The sequence below is a fragment of the Salmo salar genome, chromosome ssa13 (assembly GCF_905237065.1).
Source record: "Salmo salar chromosome ssa13, Ssal_v3.1, whole genome shotgun sequence".
NCBI classification, from domain to species: Eukaryota; Metazoa; Chordata; class Actinopteri; order Salmoniformes; family Salmonidae; genus Salmo; species Salmo salar.
The window spans coordinates 27,366,509-27,390,864 of NC_059454.1; the positions used below are offsets into that span (position 1 = coordinate 27,366,509).

General features: G+C 42.9%; 2 protein-coding genes and 1 long non-coding RNA gene across 23 annotated transcripts; all 3 read right to left on the bottom strand.

Annotated features, from left to right (window-relative positions):
- Positions 1 to 667: 667 nt before the first annotated feature.
- On the bottom strand, positions 668 to 12,850 carry LOC106566786 (E3 ubiquitin-protein ligase ARIH2). Of its 3 annotated transcripts, XM_045693091.1 has the most exons (17): positions 12,723 to 12,834; positions 12,228 to 12,270; positions 8,670 to 9,157; positions 8,218 to 8,285; positions 8,022 to 8,094; positions 7,653 to 7,794; positions 7,038 to 7,159; positions 6,592 to 6,701; positions 5,622 to 5,739; positions 4,448 to 4,498; positions 3,992 to 4,013; positions 3,681 to 3,832; positions 2,919 to 3,062; positions 2,620 to 2,688; positions 2,312 to 2,356; positions 1,288 to 1,404; positions 668 to 1,084 (listed from the first exon to the last, which is right to left on the bottom strand). In XM_045693091.1, exons 3-17 carry the CDS (start codon positions 8,934 to 8,936, stop codon positions 1,013 to 1,015), a joined length of 1,572 nt encoding a protein of 523 aa, XP_045549047.1. In that variant the 5' UTR covers positions 8,937 to 9,157; positions 12,228 to 12,270; positions 12,723 to 12,834; the 3' UTR covers positions 668 to 1,012. The 3 variants fall into 3 exon arrangements, with proteins under 3 accessions (XP_045549047.1, XP_013990650.1, XP_045549048.1); XM_014135175.2 differs by lacking the exon at positions 12,228 to 12,270 and having other exon boundaries at positions 12,723 to 12,850; XM_045693092.1 differs by lacking the exons at positions 2,312 to 2,356; positions 12,228 to 12,270 and having other exon boundaries at positions 12,723 to 12,850.
- Positions 12,851 to 13,549: 699 nt separating this feature from the next.
- LOC106566789 (uncharacterized) lies at positions 13,550 to 18,611 on the bottom strand. Of its 2 annotated transcripts, XR_001319946.2 has the most exons (6): positions 17,441 to 18,610; positions 16,616 to 17,368; positions 16,367 to 16,498; positions 16,112 to 16,252; positions 14,103 to 14,376; positions 13,550 to 14,017 (listed from the first exon to the last, which is right to left on the bottom strand). It is a non-coding gene; the product is annotated as an uncharacterized lncRNA (long non-coding RNA). The 2 variants fall into 2 exon arrangements; XR_001319945.2 differs by having other exon boundaries at positions 13,550 to 14,376; positions 17,441 to 18,611.
- Positions 18,612 to 19,061: 450 nt separating this feature from the next.
- On the bottom strand, positions 19,062 to 24,113 carry LOC106566788 (DNA repair protein complementing XP-C cells). 18 transcript variants are annotated; one of them, XR_006758536.1, is made up of 5 exons: positions 22,248 to 24,113; positions 21,336 to 21,572; positions 20,466 to 21,195; positions 20,144 to 20,310; positions 19,063 to 19,113 (listed from the first exon to the last, which is right to left on the bottom strand). XR_006758536.1 is itself a non-coding variant. In XM_045693093.1 (3 exons), the coding sequence occupies exons 1-3, from the start codon at positions 21,458 to 21,460 to the stop codon at positions 20,269 to 20,271; spliced, it is 252 nt and encodes an 83-aa protein (XP_045549049.1). In that variant the 5' UTR covers positions 21,461 to 21,571; the 3' UTR covers positions 19,614 to 20,268. The 18 variants fall into 18 exon arrangements, 2 of the variants coding, with proteins under 2 accessions (XP_045549049.1, XP_045549050.1); XR_006758538.1 differs by having other exon boundaries at positions 19,067 to 19,113; positions 20,838 to 21,195; positions 22,248 to 24,112; XR_006758539.1 differs by lacking the exon at positions 19,063 to 19,113 and adding an exon at positions 19,614 to 19,906 and having other exon boundaries at positions 20,838 to 20,922.
- Between the last annotated feature and the right edge of the window lie 243 nt (positions 24,114 to 24,356).

Here is a 24,356-nt window from a genome sequence, read left to right on the forward strand (position 1 = left end):
AAAGAGCCGAACTTCCCATCACCAGCTAGTCAGACCACCTTTTTTCCGTCACGACAAATAAGTCCCTCCAACCAGTCATGCGTCATTTCCGGAACCGGGCCCAACTCCGCCATATGCTTGAAAAATCTTGCAGTTCATCAAGTGTACTCGAGAGGGCGCGGTGAATTATGTCACCTTGTGAGCTCCCCTATTTAAGTTTTATGGACCTCCCACTATAAAGTGGCATGCACACGTAAAAGGACGGAGGGCATTAGACCAGTTATATCTGGCATATGATGCTGCCTATATTTGGACATTGCAGACTGATCAGAATAAGCAGTGACTATGCTGACGCTCTTGTTAAGCGGCTGTGTCGAAATGAATGCATTGCGGAGGCCTACTGTTTGTGTTGGAAGGTCAGAGGGTGTCAGAACTTAACACATCTGAAGTGTTGAGTATGTGATCTGTAATCTGAGCAAAATGAGTCCTGAAGTTCAGATTCTCTAAGAGTAAGGGTTATCAGCAAAAGTTTGCAGTCAACCGCACCACTGCTGGTGAACCTAGCCTGGGTGCCAGTGTGTTTCTGCTCTCTTGCAAACTCTTACAGGCATTGGTGTGATAATTAATACACAAGAAACAAAATCTGTTTTAAAAACTCAGTAACTATTTCTGTATTAATGTACAACCGTTGAAAATTACAGCATTTTTTTTTATTATTTTCTGTTCCTTAAACAATCTAACTATCAACAGCCATTTCCAGAAAAAGGTGAACAATGTGAGAAGAACAATAGGATGGTGGGACCGCGTGGGAGGCAAATTAAGAATTTGTTTTATTTTCTGAAGAGTGTTTGTGTACGCGCGCGAGCATGCGCATGCTTTCTCATTTCATGGTGTAGTGTGTATGAATGTGGTGTTGTTGACAGATCTAAATGGGGGGGGGTGGGGGGACCGTGCCATTCTGAGACCCTGTAGCAGACAAACAGAGCACTTAATGAGGGAGGGACTGTTGGTGCTTTGCAGTAGGATGGAGACTTCAGGTGTCGTGAAAATCCTTCAGCAGCGTGCGTCTCCTCTGCTCAGCAATGTGCATCTGATTTTCCAGATCCTGAGAGGAACAGAGGGTCATGAATGACTGATGAAGGAGTTCAATTCTTTACACAATGGTCTAATAAACTAATACGCTGCAACATTTTTTGGGTCCTTCCGATTTCCCAAGACCTCTCAACTCCCCTGTGCTCCCAGCCAATGCAAGTCCCAATCTGGAAACCTCTATATCCCCACAAACCTCCCAAACCCCCTCTTTCTTACCCCTCGGTCATTGGCGCTCAGCTCCCCCTCACTCCCTCTCTCATAGCTGTCTGCTCGCTCCACCTTCCAAGACAGGTTCTCAATCTCTGCCTCAAGCTGGGCCTGCTGGTACTCAAACTGAATAGGATAGAAAAACACTTTCATTTCAGACAGCATGTTTGATATGTCATAAGTAACATCAGCAACTAGTGGCACCCTGCCAGTTCATTTATGGATCTGATCAATTCAATTTCATCTTTGTGGACTGCAACCGTCACAGAATCGTTCACTCAATAACCCCTCTGCAAAGCATAAATTCATGCTGCTAATAAGCTATTATTTTGCTCACTGCTAAATGTCATCCTGTGTGTGCAATACTGAAAATGTGGTTACAAATTTAAGTAGGTGTACAGAGCCGTGGCTGAGTGGTAACTCTCAACACATATGTGACTCCTCGCCAGAGACAAGTTGACCCTCATTTTCTCCCCTCTTTACCTCTGTATCCCCTTGTCATTTATAATCTTTCTAAATAAAAGCTTTAAAAATGTGAGTGGAATTCCCCTCCCCTCTTTTAAAGCAATTGTGTCCATGTAAATAATTAGAATACTTAATACTTTTGAATCCCCAGGTGGCACCTTGTGTGACCATAAGTCTATGCGGCCAGGCACAGTAAAATCATTTGGTTGCAAAGGTTACTGGCCTGGCCTACACAATATAAATACTATTGTGATGAATAAATGTAAATGCCTTGGTTCACTATTGTGATGCATAATGCTGCATTCACGTTCTATCGGAAACTTGGAACCTCCGAGTTTAAATGAATGCAAGTTATTTGCATAGAGTGTCCTATTGGTTGGTTCTGGTACTTAAGTGGGAAACAGTTTGTTTCTACAACGAGCTTCCAAGTCAAATTTATGAGTTTCTTAGTTCCCGACTAGCAACTGAACGCAGCATAATTGCCATGGTAATTTGGAATGGTCAGTAAATGAGTATTATGGGTAATGTAGTCATTCTACAGTTTCCAAATTGGCCTACAATTGCCTACATCATATGCATTGTGACAGCACGATCTCCCACAGCAACGAACATTCTGAAAACACAAAAACCGGGAAAATAAACAAAAATACAAAACACAGCGGAATATAAAATGGCCAGTAGCATTTAACAGGACGACGTGCTTCCCCCCCTTATAAATCAGTGCTAAATTGTAAGGGGAGATCCCCCAACGCAGTTAAGTGGCATACGGTATTATAATATAGATAATTAGCATTTGACTAGATATATTTAATATAGCTTAGTAAGCCTTTGTTAGCTTATACTACTGACACACACAGAACAAGACAGGATTCTCACCAGTTTTTTGCGAGGACCAGACTCCATGTAGTAGGCGTAGGGGTAAGTATACTGCAGTGTGTAGCGACACTGTGGGACAAACAGATAAGAGATAAGCATGACTTGCTATTGGTTTAAGTACAGTGTAGTAGGTCAAATAAGAACACAGATACTCCTTTCACACCATAATGCCAACCTGAACCAAGCTGTGCTGCCTCGATTACATACTAATTTGTAGTGTGAAAAGCCCTATACATTCCCGTGTTAATGTGTGTGTTTTTTCCTTTGTGTGTGACTGAGGCAGGCAGGTGCAGTAGTACCTTGGCCAGCAGCTTGGCAGCGTTCTGCAGGTACTGCCAGTCTATCCAGGTGCCCAGGTTGTTCATCACCCGCTCTTGGATCTTCTCCTGGATCCGCTGGTACGTCTGAGCCTCCAGCTGGAGACTCTTATTGTGGTTCTCCCACTAAAGAGACACAAACACACGGTCACAGTCTGGAGAAACAGTAAGAAAACATGACAGACAAAATGTAATAAAATAAAACACGACAGACATATCTTCAAGAAAGTCACATACTTATAGCATGTTCTGGGTGATTCTGAGATGGATCTCAGTGTTCATTTGACATGGTGTCGTTGCTTGTAACATTCACAGATTTGTTTTTAACATAAGAGGTATTTCACATGTATGGGAGATTGAGTTCCCATGATCTAAAAGTACCTAGAAGTACAAGAGAATGTGACGACTACTTCTGTGTAAGTATGTGTGACTGAGGAACATGCATGTATATACTACCCTTGAAAGTGCACAGTATGTATTAATATAATATTTTATTCGGCTCTGGTTGACATTACAGGTGCTGATGGCGGTGGCGCCAAGTACTAAACAAACCACCTGATTGACACGGTTACTCTGGCAACACACAGTTATTTGATGTAGTTAATGTCATCTATTTACATTAAAACAGCTTGATACTTCAGAAAGGTTAACTTAATTCCACATAATACTCATAGTGTGAGCAGAAGTTTGACTGTCATATGTTCCTGTCAGTGATAGTAGCATGTTTGTGTGTATGCATCTCACCCTCTCAAAGTAGAAGAGGTATTTCTTGAGGGCCTCTCTGGCCTGTGCCTGCTGGCTCTGGTTGACGATGTCTGGGTTCTCCTTGTAGCGACTGCACTCATAGTACTCACTGCCATGGGTCTTCCAGTCCCCCAGACACATCCAGCAGAAGTCTACACACACAGTGATGCTGACATTAGTGAAAAAAACAATATGATATGGATGTCAAAATGGGTTACATATGGCTGCAGTCAGTTGAACTGACAAATGATGATCGGTAGGAAAGCTAATTAGGTGTAAAGCTGTAAGTAGCCGTATAATTGGATACATACCGTGTTTGCACTTGGAGCATTGCTGAAACAGACAGAGGAAACGCAACATCAGTCATATAGCAGCTCTAACATTACAGAGAATATCGTTCAATGACTTTAGAATCAATTAGTATTTCAAAGTGCCTGGTCTGAATAAAGACAGGAGCAAAAGCATTACTGAAATCTTCAGCTTATAGCCCGGCAAGAAAGCAGTAGGCAGTCTCTCTCTTAAGGGGAATTCTAATTGGGCAAATTGTATTTGAATAATTCTGATTTCATAAGATGGAGGTTGTCCTGCAGTTGTCTAGCTAGCTGTCTGATTCATTTAAAGCCTGATTAAATAGAGACAATATAAAGAACATGTATAGTTTGAAATTCCTTTAAAAGTGCCAGAGATTTAGAGAACACTAATACAAATGTCAATGTGCCCATAGTTGGCATAACCTTGAGATAATGCTGGATTCCGTCCTCACTCACCATGTGATTGCAGCCTCCATTCTTCTCAATGCAGATATTGCACTTAGGACACTGAAAAATACATACTATTAAACATTATACATTACTACAAATCTACCATTCCAGTGTTTTACTTGCTATATTGTATTTACTTCATGGCCTATTTACTGCCTTTACCTCCCTTATCTCAGCTCATTTGCTCACATTGTATATAGACTTATTTTTCTACTGTATTATTGACTGTATGTTTGTTTTATTCCATGTGTAACTCTGTTGTTGTATGTTGTCGAACTGCTTTGCTTTATCTTGGCCAGGTCGCAGTTGTAAATGAGAACTTGTTCTCAACTTGCCTACCTGGTTAAATAAAGGTGAAATAAATAAATAATTATGTACAAAAGCAAAGGAAAATATTGGAAAAATCACAATTACCGTAATTTCCGGACTATAGCCTTTTTTCCCCACGCTTTGAACCTCGCGGCTTAAACAATGACGCGGCTAATATATGGATTTTTCCTGCTTTGAAATTAAAAATAATAATAAAAAAATAAAACATTCTGTGACGTGCTCAGTTTTTTGGTGGCATGAAGCTTTCATTAGACCAATGAAATTGCCGAACGGGTTAAGGTCAAACAACTTTTTTGTTTACTGTTTAGATTAAATCGAGCGCGCTCAAACTTCCCATCATTCTGATTACGGTAGTCATTTTGTCACCCTCATCATGGCAAAGACACAGAGAAATGCATATGATGCAGCTTTCAAGTTGAAGGCGATTGATCTGGCTGTTGGAAAAGGAAATAGAGCTGCTGCACGGGAGCTTGGTCTGGAGCAATGACTTTCTTGGTAGGCTACTGTTTACTGCTCATTTTTTATTTTTGTTACAAGCCGTGTTTCGTTAAAGCCTATTTATTTTTGTTACAAGCCGTGTTTCGTTAAAGCCTATTTATTTTTGTTACAAGCCGTGTTTCGTTAAAGCCTATTTATTTTTGTTACAAGCCGTGTTTCGTTAAAGCCTGTGTAAAGTTCATTTGTTTCAATGTACCGGTAGGCACCTGCGGCTTATAGACATGTGCAGCTTATTTATGTTCAAAATAATATACATTTTTTAAATTCAGTGGGTGCGGCTTATATTCAGGTGCGCTCAATAGTCCGGAAATTACGGTACTTTAATTGTGTGTGTGTGTGTGCGCAGTCTTACATCTTTAGTGTGTGCACTGATGTAGTTGGCAGTCTCTGAATCATCTGCACATTTGGTTAGCCACCTTCGGATGGTTGGGCAGTCTGTTGGGGCGTGGTACATGATCCGGCATTTGAAACTGAGGGCAGGTGTAGAGAGAAACATTAAAAAAGGCATCTGCAGGGATGCATCGGACATGATGCATATTATTTGACACCTTGTGCATTAATCTGTAAGTAAGAGCTGTATGTGCGGGCATCTGTAAGTAAGAGCTGTATGTGCGGGCATCTGTAAGTAAGAGCTGTATGTGCGGGCATCTGTAAGTAAGAGCTGTATGTGCGGGCATCTGTAAGTAAGAGCTGTATGTGCGGGCATCTGTAAGTAAGAGCTGTATGTGCGGGCATCTGTAAGTAAGAGCTGTATGTGCGGGCATCTGTAAGTAAGAGCTGTATGTGCGGGCATCTGTAAGTAAGAGCTGTATGTGCGGGCATCTGTAAGTAAGAGCTGTATGTGCGGGCATCTGTAAGTAAGAGCTGTATGTGCGGGCATCTGTAAGTAAGAGCTGTATGTGCGGGCATCTGTAAGTAAGAGCTGTATGTGCGGGCATCTGTAAGTAAGAGCTGTATGTGCGGGCATCTGTAAGTAAGAGCTGTATGTGCGGGCATCTGTAAGTAAGAGCTGTATGTGCGGGCATCTGTAAGTAAGAGCTGTATGTGCGGGCATCTGTAAGTAAGAGCTGTATGTGCAGGCATCTGTAAGTAAGAGCTGTATGTGCGGGCATCTGTAAGTAAGAGCTGTATGTGCAGGCATCTGTAAGTAAGAGCTGTATGTGCAGGCATCTAAGTAAGAGCTGTATGTGCGGGCATCTGTAAGTAAGAGCTGTATGTGCAGGCATCTAAGTAAGAGCTGTATGTGCGGGCATCTGTAAGTAAGAGCTGTATGTGCAGGCATCTGTAAGTAAGAGCTGTATGTGCATCAGTGCATGTCTCACCAGAAGACCTCATTGCAGCGGATGCACTGTACTCTGCGGGCCCGTGGCTCCTGCACTTGGATGACGATGGGGCAGTCTGCCCCTGGACACAGCTGCAGCTGGAAGTGGCTCTGAAGGCGGGAGAGAGACTGGGTCTTACCGGCAGTGCCTAGAGACTGACTGGGCCTTACCCACTGTTACAGACATGTTCAATAGCTAAAGAGCACTTGATAAACATGCACACACTAGCTGAATGACAGAAATGAAAAGTTTGATTGTAAAAAATAATGATTAAAGCAGTGTATGCGGACAGTGTGGTTGTTCACTGTTTGCTGTCCCAAGAACAAAAGGTGCAGTGAGAGAAAGCCAGACTGGGAGAGACTAACAGAAAGAGGGCAGACAGACAGAGTGGGAAGCACCAACAAGCAGCCAGACAGACCACCAGAGGGACACGCAAAGACTTGTACCTCCACATAGTCCCTGAAGAGGTAGCGTCTATATTTGTCCTTCAGCTCCTCACTGGGCAGCAGCGGGAGCACAAAGTCCTCTGGCATTTGGAGGGAACAATCCTGAGCCATACAGGAGATACCTGCACACACAGACAAACACACACACAGACAAACACACACGTAATTTGAACATTTGAAGATGATGCATACACACAGAGCATAAAAAAATATGATCTGGAGAAACACATGCATAACGTTTTTTTATTTATTACCAAAACATCTAAAGGTAAAAATACATCTGAATCTGATTGCACATAAAGGCTATCAAATACGGGTAAATAAATATCCCACCAGGGGTCCTCTTCAAAGCCTATCACATCACTCCCTTCAAAGGAAGAACCAGCTCCTGACTTAACACTGACAGGTCGTATCATCCCTAGCAGTGCAGTTTACCCACTCCCATCCCATCTTTGACGAGTACAGTGCAGTGCAGCTTACCCACTCCCATCCCATCTTTGACGAGTACAGTGCAGTGCAGCTTACCCACTCCCATCCCATCTTTGACGAGTACAGTGCAATGCTGCTTACCCACTCCCATCCCATCTTTGACGAGTACAGTGCAGTGCTGCTTACCCACTCCCATCCCATCTTTGACGAGTACAGTGCAATGCTGCTCCCAACATGTTTTGCAGAAGGAGTGCTGGCAGGGCAGCGCGAGCAGGGCATCCCTCCGAACCAGCTGCAGACACACCCCACACTGAAGGGACTGAGGGGTCTGGAGACCCACAAAACATTAAAACATACCAATATTACATACCAGTGATTCTCAAATAGTGGCCCAAGTGCCATATCTGGTCAGTGACCTTTTAGTTGGTGTTTAGTTCAGAACACCTATACTACTGGAACATTCAGTCGCCTTGCCTTTCCAGATACCACCTTTAACTTTACCCAAATACATTACAGACACACTCACTAAGACAAAAGAGCACTCTTAGTTCTTACAGGAACTGATCTGCAGGTGCTGCTGGGCTGGACCTGGGCCTCAGACAGCAACTGAGATGAGTTGGACTTGTATCTGAAAGGCAAAATAAAAATGAGGGCATCAGAAATAGAATTAGTACCAGTATACCAGAATATTTGCTATGCATGTGTATGAAAATATAAGTGAGTGAGTATTACAATGCATGTGTGCGTTTACCTGTCCAGTATTTGTGACACTTGCCAGTGAAAATGCACAAGGACCAATTTGGCTACAGCAGGTAAAACCTGTCCAGAGAGGAGGGAGAGAGCAGCATGAGAAGGCAGCGTATCAACACAGCTGTTCCCAGCAGGCTGCACACCCTCATCTTCAACCATTTTCATTTACATACTTCTTCAAACTGATAATTACTGAGACCGAAACGACAAGGAACTCATATACCTAGATATCATGTGACCCTGCCACTGATATGGTCAGATTTTTCAGTTCCCCCATTTAATTTGGGCTGAAGCACACCCGTTCTGATGCGAATTAATCATGCATGGCCACTAACCTAGGGTCAGATATTTTCACACCTCTAATTGTTACGGTTACGATTGAGGGAATGTTAATCTGATCCTAGATCTGTGGTTAATGGTAACAACTACCCCACAGACCAGGCCAACACCAACCTTCAGGATGGCGGCGATACTGTTGACCTCCTTACAGAGCACCTTCTGGATCTCACTGTAGGTGAGGCAGGTGAACTGGTACTCCTCTGGGTCAAACGAGTCGGCCCCCTGCTGCTCCATGTCTCCGGCCACGCCGTCGTAGTAGTCCACTATGTCCCCCTGCTCCTCATCGTCACCCCCGTCGTCATCCTCGTCCTCCTCCTCCGAGTTGATCCCGAAGTCATCCTCATTGCTGTCAGAGGCCTGGCTGTTCATGTCCACAGACATTCCCCGGCAGAGCCTCTCTCTCTCTCTCTCTCTCTCTCTCTCTCTGGGACTGACTGACAGCTCTCCGGCCGTCAGCGCCTCCGGGGGAACTACAGCTCCCAGAGAACACGGTTCCACAGACTAGCCCGACACCACTCAGCAGCAACGGAAGAAGCAGAAGAAGTTACACTCCCCGTCTTTCATGAGGAACCGAGGTGGATGGTCTGAGAGGACACAAAGAACTGTAGAAAAGGAGGGAGGGAGGGAGGGAGGGAGGGAGGGAGGGAGGGAGGGAGGGAGGGAGGGAGGGAGGGAGGGAGGGATGAAAGGGGAAAAAGGATAATGGGTTAGCTGTTGCAAAAAAACTGATAATGGTTGAGTGTTACTTTAAAGAGATTTATAAGGAAATCCAGTTCTATGATCTAGAAGAACTGGGTCAGGGAGGAGAGATGGCTTGCCAGGCATGGTGTTCATTCATCTAAATATTCTGTACTTAGATCAATGTAACTTGTACTCCAGTCAAGTTCTCTCTCTGCACAAGACAGAGCAGTCTGCTCTAATACCCAGCCACTTGTGTGATTCACTGAGTAGCGATCCGGTAAAGCTTCTCTCCAACCAAAGCTTCAGATTTACTCTTCAGATCTTCCATTACCCCTAGGACTTTCTTTTAGTTGTACTGTACATTAGACAAACGGTAAGTAAACACGTGTGGGATACAAAGCATGAGTAGCAGCTTAATGCAGCAGTTTAAAAGATTAGCTACATGACAATGTTTTACAGTACAGACAAGTTGGTAGGAAAGTAGACAGGAGCAGGTGTGTGACAGAGTCCAGCTAGCCATAATAACCAAAAACAAGATTATTTAGCCAACTAATTAATGACTTACAATCTCAAAAGCACCTTGATGTAGTTGGCGGTGTTGTGATTGTAGGTTTCTCTCAGATATCTGATCCTGTCCTACAGGTTGTGATGCACGTATGCGGCAATAACATGAAGCCATAAGATCACCACAGTGGGCAGCCAGGAGTTCAGCCAGGAGTTGTAATATGTGACTTGCAAAATCGACCTGGCCCCAGGTCAGTTCCAGACGCTTGTTCGCATTCCCTCCATGCTATAAATAGACACTTATGCAGGGTGACATTCGTAACTTTACATACACTTCCTAAACTTCATTTGGCTCTATACTACAGATTTTGGATTTAATATCAAATGTTTTAGATGAGGCGACAGTACAGAATGTCGCCTTTTATTTGAGGGTATTTTCAAACAGATCTTTTACCGTTTAGAAATGAATGCACTTTCATGTAAATAGTCCCCCCCAGATTTTAAGGCGTCATAGGAATTTGAACAAATTCACTACATTTAGTCAAAAGTTTAGTATTTGGTCCCATATCCCTAGCATGCAATGACTAAAAATCATGCTTGTGACTCTTCTACCAACTTGTTGAATGGATTTGCAGTTTGTTCGGTTGCGTTTTGGATTATGTTGTGCCCAATAGAAAAGAATGTTAAATAATGTAGTGTCACTTTGGAGTCCCTTATTGCACATAAAAATATAACTTGTTTCTGAACACTTCTACATTAAGGTGGATGCCTCCATGATCTACCATTCATTTCTATTGGGCACAACATAATGTTAAACAACCTAAACGCATCCAACAAGTGTGTAGTCACAAGCTTGATGTAGTCATTGCGTTCTAGGAATATGGGTCCAAATACCTAACTTTCAACTAAATGGAACTAGGGGAGTGTAGATTATATCAATTACTGATATAATTGAAACATTATTTTGAAATTATGTTAAACGATATGAAAAGGGGTTTGTTCTCTACCCACTTAATTTTTCCATGAAAAATAAATAAAAAAATGAAAGTTAAATCAGGGTCCATATCATTTGGAACAAAATAAAACATAATATCAGAGTCTTTCAAATTAACATTAATAGTAGTTTATTTTAAAATCTTCTAACTCACTCCAATATCTTTTGACATAAGAACAGTCCCAAAATAAATGGTCAAGAGTCTCTGGGTCAGAACAACAAAATACACATGTGTTATCAATAGCTATTTTAAATCTGTGTATTTACGTTTACGTCATTTAGCAGACGGTCTTATAAAGGTCTTTACAGGGTAGATTCTATGAATGAGTTTGAATGATACTTCTTTCACCTTATTAGATATACAATATTTGCCAGACAACAACGAGACTGTCCCAGTTCACTTGTCCTAGGGCTGCATTCCAGTATATTCTAGCAGAAGGAATAAGGGAAAGGGGGATACCTAGTCAGTTGTACAACTGAATGCATACCACAGAAATGTGTCTTCCGCATTTAACCCAACCCCTCTGAATCAGAGAGGTGCGGGGGGCTGCCATACAAGTAACATCTTAGAGTTTTCATACATACATATTATTACATTTATAGTTTAAAATGCCAATTCTTTCTAACTGAATTGAGGCTACAAAATCCTCAACAGTTGCACTTGGAGTACTGTTATATTCTCCTAAAAGAATATAACATTCTCATGAATTCTGGATAATCATATAGTTGTCCATCATTATTCAACAATTGTTTAACCCATATAACGCTGTTGTCAAACCAGTTCTGGAAACACTTATTTTTGTATTTTATGTCTTTATTATTCCAGAAAGTACAGTACCAATCAAAAGTTTGGACACACCTACTCAGTCAAGGGTTTCTTTACTGTTACTATTTTCTACATTGTAAAATAATAGAAGACATTCAAACTCTGAAATAACACATATGGAATCATGTAGTAACCAAAAAAGTGTTATACAAATCTAAATATATTTTATAATTGAGATTCTTCAAAGTAGCCACCCTTTGCCTTGACAGCTTTGCACACTCTTGGCATTCTCTCACCCAGCTGAATGAGATCACCCGACCTCTACCAAATTGAGATGGTTTGGACTGCAGAGTGAAGGAAAAGCAGCCAACAAGTACTCAGCATATGGGGGAACTCCTTGAAGACTGTTGGAAAAGCATTCCAGGTGAAGCTGGTTGAGAGAATGCCAAGAGTGTGCAAAGCTGTCAAGGCAAAGGGTGGCTACTTTGAAGAACCTAAAATATAATGATTTGTTTAACACTTTTTGGGTTACTACATGATTCCACATGTGTAATTTCATAGTTTGAGGTCTTCACTACTATTGTACAATGTAGAAAATAGTAAAAATAAAGAAACTCTGGAATGAGTAAAATGTGTCCAAACTTTTGACTTGTACTGTATATCTATGTGGGGAAAAGTTGGTTCCAAGTTAGAAGTACTTAGTTAGAAAGCTTAATAGGGATCTTACCCACATCACCGTTGCATTTGAGTAAGATCTCTAGACCACCAATCTGTTGGAATATTTAATTAGGGATTATATTCTAAATGCAAGCCTTATTTCTTTAATTGTTCCGTATCCAATTGATTTTAAAGATTATATTAGGTTTTTTCAACTCTCCCTCACTTTGGGTGCTACATATTAACGTTAGATAACAATATAGCAATACACTGGGGGTTAACACAAAATCAGTTTTCCAACTCAATATATTAATAATCCATCAAATACGATATGTTAGACCTAGGCGAGGTAGAAAAACAGCTGTGCCATTGTTCCACCCTGGAATTATCCACAGCTGATAGCTAGCTAGTAAGCTAGCGAGTCGCTGGAACCCCTTCGCAACCGCCTCTCACACTCTAGGCCGGAGATCGGCATATAAACAAGGCCATCTGGGGCTCGTTAACAAACTACTCCGCTTTATCGTTAGCATATACCTTCCCACCAAGTACTGCTGTCTATACTTACCTTGCGGACTGCGTTGGGTCGCCTTGCAATTGAAGCCAAACCTGGCTTTACAAAACAACCAATTCTTAATCAGCACCCCCAGTTAAGCAGAAGACAGGAAGTACACGAATATTCACAATTTACGCCACTTCCGTGTCACCAGTTATGACAACCATTGGACGTTCTGTTTTTCAAGACCGGACCCAAATATAAATAGACTGTCTGACATTAGTTTCTGGTGAATTTAAAAATTAATCTATATTTAAATAATTTCCACATCTTTTAATACCAATACATTTAGCAACAAGTAGGAGCAGTCCATTAAGACATTTTAAGAACTGTCTATGGCCAGACTGCACGAACAAAAGTAATGCAATGTAAAATAGCCTACATGTGGAACACACTATCATATGAGATCAGTCTGGTTTAAAAAACTTCTGTCAGAAATCAACAACACTCTTCCACTATTTTCTCTGGGTGGCTGGGAATATATTCCAAGCTCTGATGTCTTTGTAAAACTGAGTGTGCATTCTTGGCTGTGTGACTCAGTGGCAGTCCTTGGCTCATGATGGGAAGCCCTGACCGCCTGTGTAATCCTTGTCTCTGACTCTCAATCTATGATTGGCTCCAATTATCATTTTAACAAGGATAAAACATACTGTTGCTATAACACAGAACATGATTTCACAAAATAAATGTCTGAGCTCAGATGATAATGAAATTGATCTTGTGGGCAACTTAATAACTTGAGGCAACGCTTCCATTTGGGTCAAACTAATGTGTCCCAAAATATTTGCTTTTCATTTCCATTCTTTTAATACTCCATCAGTTGTAAAATAACAACAATACTGTGTGACATTTTTTATTTTCATAAAATAATCTTTGAAAAATATTTTTGATACAGAAACATTATTTCTACCAATATAGAGTAGAGACAAACAACTGAGCTCCCCCATTTACGTGCCCGTACAAACATACACACACCAGCAGCTTCTTTTTCTCTCTCTAGAAAGATAGAAGTGTAATGAGGGGGGGGTTGAAGGAAATCAGTTTACATTGAGGTTACACCACCTGCAGCAGTACAGGTCTGAGTTTGTGCCAGGCTGCTTTGTAGGCCTTGGTCCACAGGGATTACAATGACCTACATCTCCTGTAAGACATCAGGAACCGAGAACCGAGCATCATGGAACACTAATGTTGTTATGACACCTGTCTGTCTGACCTACTTCTGGGCCCGTATTCATAAAGTGTCTTAAAGTAGGAGTGCTGATTTAGGATCTGGTCCTCCCTGTCCATGTAATCTTATTCATTATGATCTAGAAGGAAAAACAGATTAAAGATCAGCACTGAAACACTTTGTGAATATTGGCTCTGATCCGCTCTGGAAACATGAACACATACTTTCTCAAATGGGACCCTTTTCTCCCGTTTGGGCCCCCTGTGCCACTGTCCTGGGGCCAGGTCTGTGCCAGTGTGGCAGCAGCTGTGTTCTGCCCACCCTCCTCGTCCCCCTCCTCTTCAGACGACAGACCCTGTCCCCATTCTGGCTCTTCAGTTGGTCCAGTCCTCCCCTGGCTGTTGGGCCTTTCTTCCCATAGCACCGCTGGAGTGTCTCCCTGATCAGCAGGGCCTTCACCAGCAGAGTCCAGTTAGACATGGCTCTCTTTTCCTGCTTCTGGAAAACACACACAAGATACATGTGAACAAAATATGAGCAGCACTAACATAACAAACATTGTCTGTACTACATGTTTAAAAAAGGCACCTCTGTCATGACTGTCCTGATCAGGTCAGGTTACAGGAGACCACAATCATACAGAGTATCTCTCAACCCCCAACAGAGGAGGAGAGATCTAGGGGTCTGAAGATGTGGGGGTTTTATGACCCCTTACACCCATGATAGTCTTAGGCCACAGAGAAATTCCTTTGTCCTCACTATGGAGAACTGGCCTCAGAACATTAAACATGCAATAAAGGGACTTTGGAACAATGGTTTCCGTCAGCCACAATGGTGGTCATAACGATAGATGGAATATGAAAATGTATGTAATTTTTGTTTTATTATTAAAGGTTAACAGATTACGTTATTATGAAAACATTGTACCTTTAAGAGTTTTCCCAGTATATGCCTGATGTTTATACATTGTACGTTGTGTGGGAAATATCCAAATCAAAGAGAATGTTTTGGTAAAGATGAGATGTGAAGTTAGTTGTCTAAAATTGGATTTGAGTAAAATCTAGGCCTTGTCCCTTAACTTGGTACGCCCAGAGAATTGCCCTAAAGGCGGTTACGCCCACTTCTGACCCGAGGGTATAAGACAGGAGACTGAAGAATTAACATATCAGACTAAAGTGACCCCAGGCTGCAGCCAAGGTCTGAATGGTCAACGAACCCCAAAACGCAACACAAGGTTGAAGACAAATAAATATTTTTCTACCCAAGCTACGAATGAGTAGCTGTGTCTAAGCGGGTGAATTCAAGTCGAACCACCTAGCCTCCACTCTTCATCGAATCGTGGTATCTACGCTGTTTCATTCCTACGCTGTGAGCTCTGAGCTACAGAGCTGTCTGTCCTCAGACGACACTATCAGAGAAAGGGGGAGAAATCAGACCACTAAGCCAAGAAGGACACTGACATCGTGAGGACAACCAGAGAGTTGCGCCGGAGAAGTGCGTCGTTGAGAAGCCTAAACGACCCCCGCAGAGCTTCCCCTTTGAGACCTCCCACACGTAATTACATCATTATATTCTGACCCATAAGAGCTGCAGTTCGGGGCAAGGCTAGGTTTAAATAAGCATGGCTGACAAATGAACCCAAATGTAAATTTCTCTCGTGTACTTTCTTTGTTTCTCTCTCTTTTAAATCCCCATTTTGGGTAACACGCGCCACAGTGTGTTGGCCCGTTATACTAAGTCCTAATCAATAGCTATACTGTGTATCTGTCATCATAATTTTAGCTTGCTAGTAAATAAATAATCAACTAAGATTGGTGTGGTACGAAGTCATTGGTGGGACCGGGTCCGTGCAGATTCCCGGATTATGCGACGTTGAAATGAGACTAGAGGAAATAGATTAATTAGCGACTGTTGTGAAATCGATATTCTGATATTCTTTGAATTAATTTGGGAAATAGAAACTCAATAAAACTAATTTTCCCATGGTGCCCCAGGTTAATGAGTTAATAATTGCTTGATTCATTTAATCACGCAATTATAAACCGTTAATCATTCGATGAGCAACAGTCGTCACTTTAACTAATACAACGTCACGACACCTCCATAAAGAGGATTAATTGCATAAAATATGCGTTTAATTAAATACAACTGTACAATACAAGTGGCGGTTAAAAAAGGTGAGCTTTGAGCTAATTGTGTTTTCACAAACACATTCAGACACACTATAACTCACCTCTTTCTACTATATCTCTTGGTCCTCCACCCAAGCTGCTCTCAGGATCTCCTCATGCTCCTCACACACACACACACACACACACACACACACACACACACACACACACACACACACACACACACAATGTAGCCATCCGTTCTAGAAAATAAACACACAGAAACATACTATGTAACATCAGCATACATGTCAGAAACAAACAATTCCACAACCATACATATGCACATACAGTCACACAGACAAGGAAAAACATACACAGCATGAAAGTAGCCACCATGGTGGAAGTCAAAGCCAGCGACAGCAGAGGCACAGTCCATGTCCAGCTTCTTAGCCACTCTTGAGGTTTGGCAGTTGAAGATGGGCACAGCCTACTGGCAACGTGCAGGGCTTGAACAGGAACACATTGCCAAAGTCATTACAAGGCACCTGGAGAAAACAAACATACACCTAACTCAATGGTTAATACACTGTAATATACACACAGTTTTATTAGAGTAATCATACCCTTCCATCTACAGCTACTGGTGGCTGGTACTCCGCTGTCTGCCATTTACCAAGCAGAGGCAGGTCATCTTTGTCCTTCTGCTCTGATGTCATCCTGGCCTTCCGAGAGCGATTCGAACAACCTATCACCATCTGTGTGTGTGTGTGTGTGTGTGTGTGTGTGTGTGTGTGTGTGTGTGTATATATGAGTATGAGTGAGTGAGTGAGTGAGTGAGGGTTTTGCTACGGTGTGCCCTAATGAATACGACCCTGCTCACCTTGTAGGGCTTCTCTCCTAGACGGAAGGTGCGTGCCTCCTTCAGCAATGTGTCTTTGGAGTGTAGTGCGTGAATACAGTCCCGGTGGATAACCCAGATGCAAATAAGTACAACTGTATTTCTCATTACTTTTCACAATCCAAAAAAATATACATTTGTTTTGGATACCAAACACAATCTCTATGAACACCACAATAATACATTTACATTACCTCCAAAAAAAGAACAACATTTCCATTAACTCTGCTTTGAAACAACTTTATCATTTTAAACAGCCCTCTATCTAATTCTTTATATTCAAAATCAGTTATGAAAAAATCCCTGTTATGTGTGCCGCTTACCTGGAGTACAGGCTCTCCCCTGGAGTACCCCAGGATTGCTGCTGGGGGGGTTAAAGAGCTTCATATCTCAGTAGTCTCTTCAGGGCGTACAGGGGATGGTTTTTTAACTCTGCTATTGATGTGGGTAACGGCTTGTCCAGCAACTTCCCCTGGAGCTAGAGCAGAGAGAGGAGTGTATATGACAAGCTGTATAAATTAAAGTGTGTAGATGTGCGTCTCATTCTCACCTGTTTCCTCCTGGATGTCTCTCTCAGATTCGTCACTTCCCACCACTCCTCGTCCACCTGGCACTTTTTGGTGAAGGTCATTCAGGTGGGGTCGTACTTGCTGCCCAGATCCTTCATGTGACTGTTTCCGTCCACGGCTACCACGTAGGTCATGGGCTAGGTGGCCTGCTTGGAGAACAGCGGCGGCTGCCCCACCCACACACAATCTTCTCCAGGTAGACCTTCAACCACTCATCTTCACCCTTCCCCACTTTCCTCCTGGCCGGCTTCATCCCCTTCTCCCCCATCTCCCTCCCAATCCTCATCCTCTTCACTTTCTTCTTGCCTCCACTACTTCTTCTCTGTGGTGCTGAACTCTTGCCTCCTATTTCTTGGCCCTGATGGCTTTGGCTCCTCAGATGCCTCGCTGTCCTCCTCATTGGTCAGCTGTAACTCCTCCCCGTCACTGGGTCCCTCCCTTTCACTGCTCTCTTTCTAACTCACCTTCAAGGCTATGCTGCGGCACTTGGGAGTTATTGGGTTTCTGTCCCACTGACAAAGCTGTCTCAGTCTCCCCTGACTCTTTCTTTTTTGGCTTCCCCCCTAAGGTCTCTTGGTCCCTGGGGAGACCTTGGGCTCTGAGGGGATCTCTTTGGGAGGTTTATTCTGCAAGGGACTCTTTCCAGGCAGGCTACCTGAGGCTGCCTTGCTATGAGGAAGAGATTTGGATCAGATAAGGACACACACAGAGCCTGTGAACTATAACAAGGGTATACATACAACCGCAATGAACACAAGCACACTAACAAATAAAAGGGTTGTTCCACAAATTGGGTGCCCTTTGAGTAGTAACTTTTGATTCCACCTAATTTTATCATTAAGAGCACATATTCAACTTCATAAATAAATGTTTTCCCATCTCAAGAGGTTAAATTAAAAAGAATCTATAGTATGTGCCTATTAAGTATCAGTGTGGATGACGGATCACCACCTCAAGCTGAACCTCGGCAAGACGGAGCTGCTCTTCCTCCCGGGGAAGGACTGCCCGTTCCATGATCTCGCCATCACGGTTGACAACTCCCTTGTGTCCTCCTCCCAGAGTGCTAAGAACCTTGGCGTGATCCTGGACAACACCCTGTCGTTCTCCACTAACATCAAGGCGGTGACCCGATCCTGTAGGTTCATGCTCTGCAACATTCGCAGAGTACGACCCTGCCTCACACAGGAAGCGGCGCAGGTCCTAAGCCAGGCACTTGTCATCTCCCGTCTGGATCACTGCAACTCGCTGTTGGCTGGGCTCCCTGCCTGTGCCATTAAACCCCTACAACTCATCCAGAACGCCGCAGCCCGTCTGGTGTTCAACCTTCCCAAGTTCTCTCACGTCACCCCGCTCCTCCGCTCTCTCCACTGGCTTCCAGTTGAAGCTCGCATCCGCTACAAGACCATGGTGATTGCCTACGGAGCTGTGAAGGGAACGGCACCTCCATACCTTCAGGCTCTGATCAGGCCCTACACCCAAACAAGGGCACTGCGTTCATCCACCTCTGAGGAAGCACAGTTCCCGCTCAGCCCAGTCAAAACTGTTCGCTGCTCTGGCACCCCAATGGTGGAACAAGCTCCCTCACGACGCCAGGACAGCGGAGTCAATCACCACCTTCCGGAGACACCCGAAACCCCACCTCTTTAAGGAATACCTAGGATAGGATAAAGTAAGTACCAAATAAATTAACAGGTTGACTATTTAATCTTAAAACAGACATAAATCCCATTGAGACAGGGGGAATGGAAGTTTGTTGTGTGCAACAGGGAGGGGAAATTGAAAGTAAGTTTCACCCAAAAAATTGAATGGTTAAAACATTTAACGAGTAGAACACAGGGAATGGAAGTTTGTTGTGTGCTTTTACACTATGGTATGACTATTAGATGTTTAAAAAATATTTTAAAAGAAATCACTTCACCACATTAAAATGAGAGTTCAGTTCACATAACAGGGTTGACCTTAAAATGAGGGACAGATGTAAATTAATCACTAATCAGTTTAAATAAATATTAATCTTGAGAAATGACTGTCAAAGCAACAAAATAACTATGGCTTTACAATAATGGTAACAATTTAGAGAAATGTTGGGATTAAGTGGGTTAAAATCTTCCTAGATTCACGAGGGTGCACGGAGGGACACATCAAAATGCGGGATTTTGGCACTTTAGCAAGTCTTTATTCATGTAAAAAAATCTGATTTGTTGAATACTCCACGTGGTCTATATTAAAGGGCACTTCATGTAATATAAAAGGCTTTTGAAATCCAATATTGGTGCACAATTTCTACTTAAAAATATCAAAGGGATGCAAAATGCACTCATTTCGAAGAACGACCAAAAAGCCTTCAGTTAGGCTGTACTCTTGGCTGATGGGTAGGCTTCAGTGACAGGGGCGGCAGAGAGAGCAGCAGTCGACAAGAGCTGCAACCTAAGCACCTACAGAAACAGCTGGAGGAAACAGACACAAGCGCAAGGGTCAGAGGTCAAAGTTACATCATGCAGGTAAGACAAAGGAAACAGGCTTCAGTTGAGTCCCATCAAACCAAACCAAGTTGGGCCCGATTTATGTCTAGAGAGAACAAGTCATACCATAAGAGCCCAAGTTGTTAAAAATAATATGGTCCTCCCTCACAAACATACTCCATTCGCAGTGAAAAAAAGAATATGCAACAGACGAACACGCACAAACGTTTCTGCAAGGTGCCTTCAGTGTGCAGGATACATGTCACTCAAGTGTCATTTCCTGGTTCGCTTTAGCAGTGAGGCTGCCCAGCCTCCTCTCCAGCACGGCCTGTGGTCCCAGCCTCTCCTCACAGGGAAGATCTGGGTTCAGCATGAACATTTCCCCAAACCTGGAGAGAAAGATGACATCAAACAGGATAAATTACAAAGAACAACACAGACTTAACAACATAGCCAGGTATGATTAAATGAGTCTGGTTAAGGGTAAACATAGTTCAGGAATAAGCAGAGAAAAAGGTTTCCACACAGTTAAAGTCACACACACACAAATTGAAGGCCCTTCTTGCCAGTTGAGCAGGCCAGAGGGGTAGTTAGTGTCAATGCGTTCCTTGGCCACCATGGTAAAGTGGGTGGGCAGCAGAGACAGGGTGATAGCCAGCAGGTCTGGTTCAATACACAACTGATTCCGGAACATCCCATTGGCTAAAAGACACGAAGTGGACCTATGGGAAAGATGTTACTAATCGGTATCGTAAGAATATAGTGTTCAGATGAGAAAAGAATATGTTAGGGAGGAAAATGGACGACAGTCATTCTGTTATCAGGTGAACGTAGCATGACAATCTGTGAGATAACGTGATGTAAGGACCTCCACATGGCCTTGTGTGTGTGTGTGTGTGTGTTTGGGTGTGCTCACCTTGGGTGTGTCCTCCACCACATCTTTGTTGAAGCGGTTCATCATGTGTCGCAGGTAGGTCTCAAACTCTGCCTTCCTCTTCTCCCTGGAGTCATGTGGTTTACCACTAGAGTTGTCATGGTGATTGATTGATTCATATTTCCATCTTGGAAAAATGACCAATTATCCTAGTCTCTGATAGTATTATCTAGGGTGGAGCACTTGATTTTCCAAAGGAGTACATACAAATACACAGACTGTATCTTCCACCATCTCTCAACTTTTCTGCTTTTTGCGGATGATGTCTAGGGTCTCTATCTCCACAGGCTATGGGGGCAGGGCTCTACCGGCTCCACCGGACCTAAGGGCTCAGCCAGCTCTGAGGACAGACAACAATATCACACGCCCACACACACACACACACAGGAGCCATCATAGGCCTACATACAGAGAACACTAATCTACATATGATGTAAACAAACATTGTACAAGCAAAACTAGTGTTCATTCCTTTCTCACCTTCCACATTCTTCATCCTCCACACTGTCCTCATCATCCTCTTCTTCTTTTCCCCCAGGCTTTACTGTATACATGTATATCCTAGTTCTTATAAAAGGAGGGATGATATCACTCTCAGGAGTCATGTCAGTAGGCTCCTCTTTCACTGGAGCCTTGTGGAAGTATTTACTGGTGTTGGTTGTCCCCTACTGTAGTTTTGGGCTTGGCCCTTCTCTGAACTTTCTCCGTTTCCATTCTCTGAGGGGGTGGAGAGATGGGTCATTGTAAGATGAGAGTGAGAGAAAGACTTTCACTAGTCCACTGATTTGTTTTTGTGCCACACCATAAAGTAGACAAAACCTTAGTTTCTCAACATAATGGCTGCCTAGCCTAAAATCTCTGTTTAAACCCCTATAAAACATCTGAGGAAGGAGGACAGGTCATGAATATGGCTACTGTTATATGAAAGTTGTGTGGTAAATAACTATTGCAATTTAATTCTGCACAGAATTAACAAAAAATAAATTCAGATCAATTGTAAAACACGTTTCTATATGCAGCCATGTTTACAGACAGATTGTTTATCCACAATGGTGACCATACAAAACTATGCACCTGCATACAATCTGTGGAAACATGTATCTGACAGATGCTGGTCCATTAAAACGCATCAGTGACACATTTGAAGCAGGAGTTATTGAAGTCATGCAGTCAGACTCAGAGAGATGCAATTGCAACATTATAAGACAGCATTTTACATGTAACTGGCTGCCAAACATTTGATATGTCATGTTGTCAGTGTCACGATGTAGCCTAACTTGGCTAAATGGCAAGATACAGAGCAGATTTTTCCATGGATGTTTCCTATCAGTATTTCATCAGTGTTAACTAGCTAGCCGAGTGTTGTAACTAGTTGGCTAAATGTACCAATACCTTGGTCTTTTTGGGCTCTTGGTCCGCCAGCTATGTACTTTGCAACCTGCTTCAGCTTCTTTGTATCGGTCTTCAATGGTGTGTCTGTAGATTCTTTCCGCTTGGCAATGGCAACGGAGGCTGCTGAGGGGAGGACGGCTCATAATAATGGCTGGCTTTTACAGTATTACAGACTCACGAATGACTGCGTTTCCCATGCACATGTGGTTGTGGAATTCGTGCGAGAAACCGTGATTATTTTCACTACTTTTCCGAGCATTTCATAATACAGTGGGCTGATTCGATTATACCGAGCCGCAGCACACCGGTCTATGTCCCGTTACGTGTAACCTTAACCACACTGATAACCCTAAAGCCTAACCCTAACCTTAAACTGCGACCAAAAACCAACCTTTAAAAAAAAAAAAAATTAAATGCATTCATTCTAACAATATAGCCATTTTTACTTTTCAGCTGGCCTATCGAATGGGAAATCGCTCAGTGGTGCCTACAGGACACGAATCATGGCAATAAACGTTAACCTGCACCTGGCTCACGCCCGGGAGGCAGCCAGGTTCCAAAACGAATGCAATCAACTTTTACCCGGTCTAAATTATGTTCTGTATTATGTCATTCTATATTATGTTTTGTGTGGACCTCAGGAAGAGTAGCTGCTGCTTTTGCAACAGCTAATGGGGATCCTAATTAAATACCAAATACCCGGTGCAAAACACGCCTATACGAGTTCCCGGTCCAAATTAATCAAATCCCCTCAATGTGCGGCGAATGTTGTGGGTGGGTTTCAGAAAACGTCATATCCGCATCCACTTCCGTTGTGCCATCAGTACTCCCTAGAGAAAGAAACAGGGATGGCCTGCAGGCAGCAGTGCCCTTCACATCAAAACTCAGATTAGTGGTAAAATAGTTGTAAAATAGTCCATATATTACTTTTGGTTGTGTTCTGATCTGAGTTTCTTTTGGGGAGATACTGTGTGTCTGGGAGACCTACCGATAAGCCTACACATAGAGGCCTTAGGGTACTAGTGGTTAGTAGGCTACAAGTTCCAGACTTGTGTAGGTAGATATATTGTTTGTTAAATTCACTCAGTGCACACGATTGTAATATGTAGTGGTGATTTGACGAACTCTGTGATAAGAACAACTAAGGGTAAAATGCAGTGCACTGTGCATTACTGGGGGTGGCAGTATTGTGCTAACTGGCAGAAAGGTTTTTGCATTTATGGTCTGCACCAGGAAAATCCAAAGGCGAGATAAACTGGTTGACTCCAACGATATGTGTGTGAGGGCACAGGAAGGGGTAAATGTCATCACTCTTGACACTTGTTCTATAAAACAGCTAGATGCACCACCCTCTCACCCCTTCAATATCACTCTATATATCTCACTATGACATGTTTGAGTCTAGTCACAAGACATGTCATCTATTCACTTTACTTGTCAGTGACTGATATTGTTGTGATTGTATATTGGCCAAACCACAATCATCTTTCAAAATCAACATGTGAGATTAGACCATAACAAGGTGCAGAGAGAGATGTATAAACATATAGCTCTGTATTTGACAAGGTGGCACATTACAGACACACACGTACACACACCTCCTCATGGACAAACACACACAATGTTTTCTTGTTGTGGATGTACATCTGGGTGATGATGGAGCCTGAAGCTATTATGTCACTTCAGGGAGCTGTCTGTGAACTGATAAGAGACACATTTCCAGACAGTCTTGATGCAGTAGGAGACAGATCATCATGGGGAGGGGAGAGGAAGTTGAGGGGAGAGGGGGGTGAGCACTGGGGGGATTGTTTCCGTGGTCCTCTTCTGTGGTCCAGCGTGATATGAGCCCAGCGCACTGCATGGCTTCCATCCCTATATGAACCCTCAACGCAGTCAGATAGGAATAAAAAGCCATACAGTGCAGTGGGCACTCTGAGCAGAATATAAACTGCCCATACTCATAACTTACACACAGGCTACAGCTACACAAACACTGTACACACACACAGACAGGAGTGGTGTAGTAACTACACTACTGTAGCAGGTATGGTGCCGCGCTTCACCTAGTGGTAAGGGAAGGTACAGGTGTAGATGAATCCACTTCGGAGC

Bases quoted from the DNA above. Each gene is read 5' to 3' on its own strand.
- LOC106566786 (XM_014135175.2), bottom strand. From the start codon at position 8,936: ATGTCTGTGGACATGAACAGCCAGGCCTCTGACAGCAATGAGGATGAC. The intron at 2,689-2,918 runs GTACTACTGCAC...TTTGTCCCACAG, and splicing joins CTGCCAAGCTGCTGGCCAAG to TGTCGCTACACACTGCAGTA. The intron at 1,085-1,287 runs GTAAGAAAGAGG...TGTTCCTCTCAG, and splicing joins TGAGCGCCAATGACCGAGGG to GATCTGGAAAATCAGATGCA.
- LOC106566788 (XM_045693094.1), bottom strand. From the start codon at position 21,460: ATGACTCCTGAGAGTGATATCATCCCTCCTTTTATAAGAACTAGGATA. The intron at 20,311-21,335 runs GTGAGAAAGGAA...CTTTCTCTCCAG, and splicing joins GAGGATGAAGAATGTGGAAG to GTTTGGGGAAATGTTCATGC.